Below are 10,543 nucleotides of genomic sequence, written 5' to 3'. Positions count from 1 at the left end.
TTTATTAGAAAACGCACTTGTTTTAATATGTAGAAAGTAGAACCGGTTAATCAAATTTGACGCCACTTATTGGTTGCAGGCTTCAGTGTTGTACGCCTAACTGGGTAATTGCGCATTGCTTTATTAACCAGTGTCATGTACTGCTTAACTTTGAATCATCTTTTTTTATCAGGAAACTGTCTTCGTATTCCTAGAAAAATTAACGGACTTGACATTTTTGTATAGCCAAACGATAAACGGACGATCCCCGAGCTCCTAATTGTGGGGAAAATTTCACCCATTTTGGGGAAGCTGCTATTGTAAACTTTGAGGAAATGGCCCCAAAATTTACTTTTAACCTTAGTGAGGGTCATTTGACCTTGGGGATTTGCCCGAAATTCCCCGGAATTGCCCCAAAGTTCTCAAAACTTTGGTGTAGTTCATTCGACTTTGTGGGTTTCCCTAAACTCGGGAGATTGAGTCTGGCTAGATTCGGTCAATCTTGAATCTCGCTCAAACAGTACTCACTATTTTGTCATGTCTGTTGTATGATAACTAGCTTTTCATTTCGTTCGTGGCAGTGGTAGTTGCCAATCGGTATTTTCTTTATGTTGACCTTAACCATTCCATCTACTCATTTTTCATCTTGGTAAGAGAAATGGCAGTAAACTAATGTGGCCTGTTACCTACTCCGGTTTGGACACCCGGTCATATCCCAGCCCTAGCGCAAATCGAATAGTTTATGTGGCGCATATCTATTTGGTGCGTCGTATCATCCCTGTGTTTTAATCGATAAATCGTCAGCGTATGACTAAACCGATGATAGGAGACTGTGACGGTCATTTATATTCAAGAGGAATAACACTAGCCGCAAAACTGTGCCTTAAAGCACTCGACTAAACACAGTTTTCCAGCTGGACGACGAGTTCACCCATACTCTTTGTTGACGCCCACCTAGGAAGTCCTTTATCCACATGAACAAATTGCCACAAACCCCCATATTACTTAACGTATATAACAGCCGGTTGTTAGGGATGTTGTCAAAAGTTTTGTTGGAGTCAATGCAGGTTACATCTATAGATAACTTTTTGTCTTTAATAGCGCACCAACTTTCACGAGCCACTTATAAGTTAGCAAAATAGGAATAATCTGTTCTAAAGCCATGCTGCTTTTTAGAAAGAATCCTGTTTTCGTCTAGGTCCTTAAACAACTTCTGAATAATCTTTTCTAAAATCTTAACGACCACGCTGGGCCGATAGTCTCCCGGTTTGTTTCGTACCTGTTTTTAAGACAGGACTATGGAGTTCTTCCAGTCTTAAAGATAGATTAAAGAATATTCTTAAGGGATTTGCTACGAAATGTACTAATTCTTTTAGTAACCTAGGATACACTTCATCGGGTCATATAGATTTGCCTATATCAAGCTCATTTAGCAGACCAAAGTCATCGAGTTCTCAAACGGTCACAGTGCCCAGTGTGTGTAGGGAGGTTTGTATGAACTGAAGGGGAGCATGTCTCTACGGTATATACACTTCTGAAGTAATTTGAGAATACCTGAGCTTTACCATATTCGTCCTCAACCAATGGTGCAGTACTACTGTCTCCCGATATTGCTGAAATATTTCGTCTCTTATTCCTTTGTTTTATCTACAAGTTTAAGGTATTTGGTGGATTCCTTAACAAGTTTTTCTTCTGAGATAGTAGAAGAGGTTTGTAACTCAAGTGGATGATTTTGATGCAGTTTTGTTCTCTGAAGTTTTCTCTTTTACCTGAAGTTTGTGATGATAATGTTCATAACGATTGAAGCTCCACGACCATACTATCCAGCTCAGAGGAAGAAAACTCAGTTTTTCTTCGTACAGCATTCTAGACCTCGTTCATATTTCTTTATATCTTTCCTTCTGCCAGTTAATTTTTCTCCCTGTACTATATCCTTACGCACAATCTTTCGGTGGCCATCTTGTTGTGCTAATGAGGTGTGGCAACTTGGTCCTACGTTGTGGCTGGCTGACTGAATCGGTCAATGAGGATAGTTCGGAGTCTAGATCATACCTCGTCGCTTCTTTTACATGTTGCATTAGGGCACATGTGATAACCGCATCAACTAGTTTCTGTCCGAAGGAATTTTCTCACAGTTCCGTTCTCAGATTCTTCCAATCTAACGTAGATACGTTAAAGTCTCCTAAGATTAAACACCAACCACTTTGTGACCATGTGTTGAAACCATCTAACAAAACCTCATTTACCTCACAGTTTGGGCTGTAGTATACCAAGCCAATCAGCAGCTTTCTTCAAAGGACAACAAATTAACTCACACGTCCCACTTCCATGGGATCAGTTTTCAATAACGGTAAATGGAATGGTATTTTTAATGAATCCTAATCAATCCTTTACACTTCTTGATTCTGTCGTCTCTTACTAATGTGAAACCTTCAAAATCAAGCTCCGTGCTGTCCATAAACTGAATAAGTCAAGTGTTTGTGACTGCGACTACGGGCGGCTTGGTAGGGTCTATCTGTACACCTAGCTCTGATCGCTTATTGAGCAAGCTCTGGGCATTCGTGTAACGGGTTCGAGGACCATTTAAATGGCTTCGTACTTCACCCAAAGTGGCTTTGGCATCATTCCCTGTCGAAGCCTCACAACCCGAAAACTTACAATTTTTAGGTCGTTCTCGCCAGCATCTAACCTTAGTTTTAGTTCTTTTTTAGCTTCTCGTTTTTTTATACGGTCTGCAAGCGGCAACTCTTTACGGACAAAAAGTCCTTACCCATTTATCGCGTGCTCATTCTGTAGTATTAAGTCTCTTTCATTTAGAGATTTAAATACTACTTTTAACAACCTGGTGTGATTCTGTTTCAAGTCCTTTTGGCTACCCAGTTTGTAAACCTTTAGCAAGGTGACTGCAGGGATATCCTGAGGCATTAGCTGGTCTAGTAGCTCTTTTATCGACTCAATGTCATGCTCAATACTTCTGAGGTTTTAGCTTTCACTCCTTGACTCTATGAAAGGCAACTACTCTGTCACTAAGATCTGTTTTCAATTTTCAGGTCCTCAAATGTCCTAGTACGGTCAGGAATGGGGAGACTCAGCCCTCCTTCTTGAAATGCTCTCACATGGCCACGTGCATACAATCACTGCCTGGAAAGTCCTACTCACTGCCTTCTTGCGCCAGGGGTGTTATTTACGAAATTGAGGAGACAAAAAGCGAATGTCCGGTGCTTTAACCGGGTTGGTGGACACGGAGAGTCCACCTAGGGGATATGGAAAACCCTGATTCCAAAACAATGGTGCATATGGGCTCCAGCATCTAGAAGGAACAAATGGCATATGAACCAATCGTTGGTCACCGGCTACCATGGGACTGCATCTTCTGACGTTGCTCCACTGCCTTGTCGATCAGACTTCCAGATCGAAGGCTCCGGGTGTGGTTCCCTAAGAGAACTACCTGCCCCGGCTTGGCCACCCGGTCGGTATCCCAGCCCTCACACAAATCGACTAATTTATTTGGCGCCTATCTATATGGTGCCTCCTTGTACCAATGTTTATGTGTTTAAATAAATAAAATCTCAGCTACTTTTTGGGGAACACACTTTTCTTTAGTAACATTTCATCTAGTTCACAAAATTCCAACCAGATATTTGCTCTTTTTATATTATTTAAATAGGCTTATGTATAATTATTAGAATAAGGTCCGTCTTATCTTACTCAACTTGGCTATAACGTCTACATCTACATTTTAATTTGAATATAGGATTCAATAATTTTGTCTATTATTGTTTTCTAATTCGTTAGGCAAAACGCCTAATATATAAAAATTAAATCACTAGGTTATTTCGAAGTACTTGAATCGAGTAGAATAGTTGGGTGTAAGACGTTTTTATATTTCTCAAAGTTTTCTTGTGCTTTCTTTACTGCCTTTGGTTACAAAACCAGTCAAACTTCTTCATTTGGTATCAATAAAAGGTTTTCTGTATTGATAATCGTCTGTATAGTTATATGTAATAATAGTGCACTGAGCTGCTGCCCAGGTTTTGTAACAATTACACGACAGGATAGATTGCATTGCTCTCAGTATAAAGCTCATAGCTGCAGTTGGTTTACACCAACTTTATTGCATATGATCGGTTAACATATACATAATATAAGTATATAATATGTACATGAAACCTCAATTAAAATGTTTACTCTTGATTGACGAACCTCCGGTGTTAGATAATTACAATTAATCATTTAAACCACGTGTATGGAAGACGAGTATTCTTTCCAATAAATTCTTTTCAGACTCCACAGTTATTTCAAATTGATAATCTGAAAGTGGTCAGATTTAAGGCAAGTTTTTCGTGTAAAATTATAGCATGTTAATTTAGGATTGCTTGTAAAATAACAAAAATTTTAGTGTTAGGATGACTAATCTGAAGTATAGACTTGACTTTTCTAGTTTTTTTTTTAGATAGTTTTAGTGTTACTGACTTATTATGAGACTGTTTTTTTGTAAAAATTTCATTCTTTACGACTCAGAATAATCAAATTCAATGCTCATACACAAAACATTGAGATTATTCCATTGCACTAAGTGTTTCACTCGTCGAAAGAGTGTATATACTACGACGCTAAATAATCCGAGATTCCAGTTTACCATACATTCGAAACCCATTGAATCGGTAGCTATTAATGTACGTTGTCTCTTTAAAATGATGTTTCTCCAAGACTAAGTGGAATCAATTTTATAATCATCAACTGAAAAATGCTGCTCAGCATAAATTTATTCTTCACGATGGTCCACCTTATGCCAATGGTGAGTTGCATGCTGGGCATGCACTGAATAAAGTACTAAAAGATGTCCTTCTTCGCCTCAAACTTCTTTCTGGTCACTCGGTTGAGTATATTCCTGGTTGGGATTGTCACGGTTTACCAATCGAACTCAAGGCCGTAGAAAATCTAAACATATCATCTCCAGAGGAAACGCGAATGGTAAGTGTCTCGGTTATTTCTAAAACTTTACTAGTTAGCTTCACTACTAGCCGAGAAGTTTGTTAGAACCCAAAAAAAATCTTTTCAAGATTGGGGTATTATAGGATCATGGACTGGATGCTATTCTACAATGGATAAATGTTTTGAGGCCGTTGAACTTAAAGCATTTTCAGATTTACATTCCAAGGCACTTCATCGTTTGTGCAATTAACGTTTTTTCATAGGGTTTTATTTTTCGAGGGTCCCTACCTGTCTATTGGTCCACATGTACAAAGTCTGCTATAGCTGAATCAGAGCTGGAATATAATCTTGAACATAAAAGTTGCTCCGTTTATCTGAAAGTCATTTTAACGAAATATAACAACCGTCTAAGAAAATATGTTAGCAGTAAGTAGATCTTGTTTCTGATGACTTATTTATCGTTAAGAGGATTCTAATCTGTATGCTGTAATTTGGACCACCAATCCATGGACTATATTTTCTAACGAAGCTATAGCATATGACTTAAATGCTACGTAAGTTCATAATGTTGGTGTCCTATTTTTGTTGATTTAAGTGAAATTCATGTACTAAGTTGCAAAACACAGCTCAGCCTGGTACAAATTGGTCTGCCCATGTTGTCATACTACATCACGGCAAAATAAAACTAACAAGACATATAACAAAGAACGTCAAAATGATTGTATCAATTATAGTGAAAAAGAAATAATTATTGCAAAGCAATATTTAAGCTCAAAACTTAAGGGACTATAATTAGTGGATGCATATGAACTGTTACCCATCGTTTACAACCGCAAACCATGGACTGACTCTGACCAGATATTTAATTGAACATTCATTGGCTTCATGTACTGATAGTATGGTCTTTGTTTGACCACCTAGTCTTCTTAGTCCAACTACGTGTTTAGAGAAAATTTATGATATCCGAATTTCCAAATGCTAATAGAACAACGTTTAAATATGCTCATCCATTAACAGTACTGACAGTTGGTTTTTGTTACAATTTCCCTAGTTACGTTCTTCTACGATGTCAAGCGTCACGGGAGGTCTATTTAGTCAGCAAGAATTTCTCGGATCACTTGATATCTCTTTTACCGGGAGCAGGATTACACAAAGTTGATGAACTAATAGGTAATCAAGCAGTACAACTTAAAATATACTTATATTTTAGGTAATGACCTTCATGGTTGTTTTTATTACCATCCAACCCGTGTTTCCTGTGAAGTGCCGTTTTTGCCTAGCTCTCATGTTTGTGAGTCTGTCGGTACTGGTTTGGTTCATATAGCTCCTTGTCATGGGAAGGAGGACTTCGAATTGGCAAAAAAATATGATTTACCATTGGTATGTTCACTGCCATAAACTTTCCTTTTTTAGTAAAATTTAAAAAGCTGTGCACAATAAGTTTTTACTAATTTATCGGCTTACAAAACTAGATGGGTTACATTATCAGCACTTTTGAATTTTTCTACTGAACTTCTATCGATTAAAGGAATTTTTCTATCTAGAACTTGTTTGTCGATGAATCTGGTTGTTTCACTCAGGAAATCGGTTCGGGATTGGCGGGTCTCAGCGTGTTGGATGAAGGGAATGCTTCAGGTATGCTTCTCTCTACATAGTGTTTTTCTTTCATTTACAATTTGGCTTCGTTATCAGGTGACTAACTTCGGGACCCGGAAACGTCCCTTTTATTCGAGGCGTACCCACTGTATGCGTTCTTAGTCCATTGACTCTTGGAGTGTCTCCTAACCTGTAAACCTAATGCCAACCACAAAGTCATCAGTTCTACTGTAGAGCCATGAAAGTTATCTCTTTCATTGGTTACTAATAGAATTTTTTATTTACTAATGTTTAATGTGATATTTTTCGTACATTTAAAGTTTTAAGAAATTTACTAATCTTTATTGCAACCCAGTTTTACCGAATTCATCGGAGACGGTTTTAGGTAATACATTTTAAGCTGATTGTCAATGTTTTCATTTATGACTAAGTTGTGCTTTAAAATACCAAGTTTAAACTTTGTCAAGCAACATCATTTGTCGTTCAACATGGTTTACAGATTATTATAATTTTCTACACAAATCGACTACATTGCACTAACTTTTTAAAATCGGAATCGTCATATCTTACCACAGCATCTTTACAAGCTGCTTTTTAGTCCTTTAAGGTTTATTCCATTGTCACACGTTTCATATTGTTTACATTTAGTAATGAAATTACTTGAACCAATCACTATACACAAAGAAGTTATATCTCACAGCTATCCTTACGATTGGCGTACGCAGAAGCCTGTTGTTATCCGACTCTCAAATCAGTGGTTTGTTGATACAGAAAAGATATCGCATTTTGCTTTGGTAAGTATAGTCAACGGTTTACTCAAAACAGTTATTCGTCACTATTTTAGCCTGATACTCTGTGGTATTACTGGATGATCACTGTTGTAATTGGGAAAATATTTCATTGAAAAAGTATTGGAAGATCGCAGGCTTTTACTAGTGAAGTAATTCGTTTCGAACAATAAATGTAAATATTTTCTAAATGCGGACCACTAAGAAACCAAAACTTCCTCTTCCCACCACCATTCCAGGTTAGTCTGAAGACAGCAGACATTTCTTGAGGATAAAATTTTTTAGATGCACAAGAAAATGAAAGCCCGGCCATTTACCGTTTACTATCAGATTAGGGAATCACAACTGTGATAAGTAAAAAAAAATCAATTAAGTTTGGCCATATCTTAGGTGGTGAAAACCAGTGGCACATAATGTAAAGATATTTAGCGAAAGAGAACTTGGTTCAAAATATTTTTAACAAGCTGAAGGGATTCTTGGAGGATTAATTACCCCTAACGTAGAAAGATAAAATGTTTATCGACTACATCTTAGTGTTTATTCGCCCTTGAACTTTTAATATATACATTTTTGAAAAAGTACGTTAGGACCATTATACCAGTTGGTTGTTCTATCTTTATTTTGGTTAACATAACTATTCAAAGCTGTCATAACCATCAAACGTACTTAAAAACGTCTGAATGGGTAGGAATACCCGTACTCATTAGTGCCTTCAAATACGCTACTAGAAAAGCTCATCCAAATATTTTATTATGAAATGACTATTACTGTTTCCAGACCTTGTTTCAAAACATCTTATTCTATTCTCTTTTAGTGTGGTGCATTCTAGTTCTCAATGATATTTTATGTACTCTTTTTGTATAGGAAGAATATAAAAAAGTTAATGTTATTCCTGCTTCTCATAAGCATTCTATGCTTCCATTCATATCTCAAAGACCAAATTGGTGTATATCACGTCAACGAGCTTGGGGTGTTCCAATTCCCGTACTTTTCAGAAGAAGTGACAATTCCCCAATCGTAGATTAGTATGTACCTATATATATATAACATTGATAATTACTGCTAATAATCAATAAATATGCACACAAACGAAAATTCGAATCTATTATTATTGCTTCTATTTTAATATTATCATTACTTTAAAGTAGGAACTGATCAACCAGTCTCTGATATCACTGTTACCTTCACATTTAACTACCTGCTAACTTTGTTACAGCATAATGCATAGTACAGTATAATAACCAAATATCACTTCTTCTTACAGTGAGAATATTATTTCTAAGCTTTGTCTTTAAACATTATCTTTTTGTTCTATATGTGACGATAATGTGTTGTGTATTGTATGAGTCGTTTACATTTTAAACTGTTATGAAATTAGTTAAAAGTATAAAAGAATAATAACATTTAGAGATTTATAGAGAAATGTTAAAAGATAAGACTCGAATGGAACCATGTTATTAATGTCGATGTAAGTCATATCACTTCACATTTTCAATTATCGTATCCCGTTCTCTCAGTTACGCATCTTGAAGACCCACATTCACGACTGTCATCTTCTAGTAGCTTCAATCAGTGAGACATTCAGTTTTGACCTTCTAGTTACGTTCTTCTACATCCATACTTTTATACTAACCAATATTTCACGTTTAGATATTTCTAAATGTCTAGTACGTGTCCCAACTACTTTCTTCAAACTATCCATACAACTTTTTATAGATTCACGAAATCCTATAAGTTGAGAAAGCTGACTAAATTAAGGTGAACTAAAAGTATTCGCTATTCAATGCCCTTGCTTGTAAATGACCAAAATAACACTACTTCGTTACCTAGAATATCAGTTGCATGCTCAGAATATTTGTAAGATTACGTTTTCCTTCAGGATTTTCCGTTTTATATTTACTTTGATGAGCTCTTGTTGTAATGCATCCTTTATATTGACTGTATGTTTATCGTTTCAACAATGTTTTGACATTTTTCTAATGTCTTAAAATGTTTGCATGATTTTGTCATTTTCAGTGATTTAATTGACCATATTAGTAGCCGTGTGGCCTCCGAAGGTAGTGATTTTTGGTTTACCGAAACATGTGATCGACTTATCCCTGAAATATTTTGGAAAAAGGTTAGAGGTTTCTCTTTTCACTCATATATAATAGTTTTCTGATTTCTGCATATCACTATCGTGTGTAGAGTTCTATCAACAGATCTCATTAAAGTTAGTGTTTTTTCTGTATAGCTAATGCTTTTATGACTAATAGAATTAGGAAATTTGAATAATTTCTTTCCTACTATTAAGTCTGTAACCCAAATAAAATGAGCATGTGTGTAAATTACACTGATTACGAGGTTAGGAGGTTATGTAATTAATTGGATGAATAGATTCCCACTTTTAGGTTTTTGTCTATTCAAAATTAAACGAGAATACTTATGTCGCTTGATCTATTTTTCTGTGAGTATTTTTACTTTAATTTTTTGACTTTATATGCTGAAAATGTTTTGCATTATTAAGAATTCCGATTAGTTATCAATTATTTTGTTAGTTCATCACGAATAAAGCTGGCTTTAAATGTGTGTAAAGTATTTTATTTAATTATACAGCTATTCGTTTATGTATTTCACTTTACCAACATTTGTTTGCTTGTTTTTTTCCTCCCTACTTTTAGTGGTCTCTTGCAAGTCACGACGTATATAAAAGTACAGAAGTATTTGATGTTTGGTTCGATAGTGGTCTTTCATGGTTGTGTGTTATAAATAGTATGTTTCTATGTTTTACGAAGTGTATAATAGTCAGTTTAGTAAATTTCTGTAGTAGTTTATACTTATAAACGCACCATGAAGTAATAAATTCAATAATTATATTGAACATGATCAACACGTTACTAAACTTTTTCTTATCTCACTGGCATCAGTTGGTAGTGTAGTGAACAAAAACTCAAGTACGATAAATCAATTTATTGGTTTATACAAAATTAAACGGTGCTTCTTTAAAATTTGAAAATCGTACATTGAATACATCGCTTGGATATCTTCCGTCACTTATCCTTTACATAGTCCATCATTCTTCCAATTCAATTGTTAATCAAATTGCTCTTTGTTTCTCTTCCTCTTCTCTTTATTTTAATCTTCTGCTGCTAGGCATTCCACTTTCTATTTCTGCTACATACTACTTATATCTGTCCACATAAGCAGCGCACAACACATTGTGACCGTTACTGTTCACACAGTTCATTTTGAAATAAAAGTAAGAT

At 35.8% G+C, this 10,543-nt stretch overlaps 1 protein-coding gene across 3 annotated transcripts in view; it reads left to right on the top strand.

Moving 5' to 3' along the window:
* IARS2_1 (Isoleucine--tRNA ligase, mitochondrial) overlaps positions 1–10,543 on the top strand; it is a gene marked incomplete at both ends in the record, with an annotated part of 28,312 nt that overhangs the window by 1,450 nt on the left and 16,319 nt on the right. Inside the window, 11 exons of one of the 3 annotated variants that reach the window (XM_035732257.1) lie at positions 4,690–4,953; positions 4,988–5,150; positions 5,194–5,340; positions 5,381–5,468; positions 5,966–6,084; positions 6,125–6,294; positions 6,459–6,549; positions 7,159–7,304; positions 8,163–8,323; positions 9,315–9,417; positions 9,959–10,049. In XM_035732257.1, the coding sequence (XP_035588176.1) occupies positions 4,690–4,953; positions 4,988–5,150; positions 5,194–5,340; positions 5,381–5,468; positions 5,966–6,084; positions 6,125–6,294; positions 6,459–6,549; positions 7,159–7,304; positions 8,163–8,323; positions 9,315–9,417; positions 9,959–10,049 (1,543 nt within the window). Of the gene's footprint in view, positions 1–41; positions 4,954–4,987; positions 5,341–5,380; positions 5,469–5,965; positions 6,085–6,124; positions 8,324–9,314; positions 9,418–9,958; positions 10,050–10,543 lie in introns of those variants that run through there. The other 2 variants (XM_051214577.1, XM_051214576.1) reach the window with 2 other exon arrangements.

This window comes from Schistosoma haematobium, chromosome 2 (genome assembly GCF_000699445.3).
Source record: "Schistosoma haematobium chromosome 2, whole genome shotgun sequence".
In the NCBI taxonomy this organism is placed as follows: Eukaryota; Metazoa; Platyhelminthes; class Trematoda; order Strigeidida; family Schistosomatidae; genus Schistosoma; species Schistosoma haematobium.
Note: the sequence above shows the minus strand (reverse complement) of the source record. Positions and strands in the feature narration are given on the sequence as shown.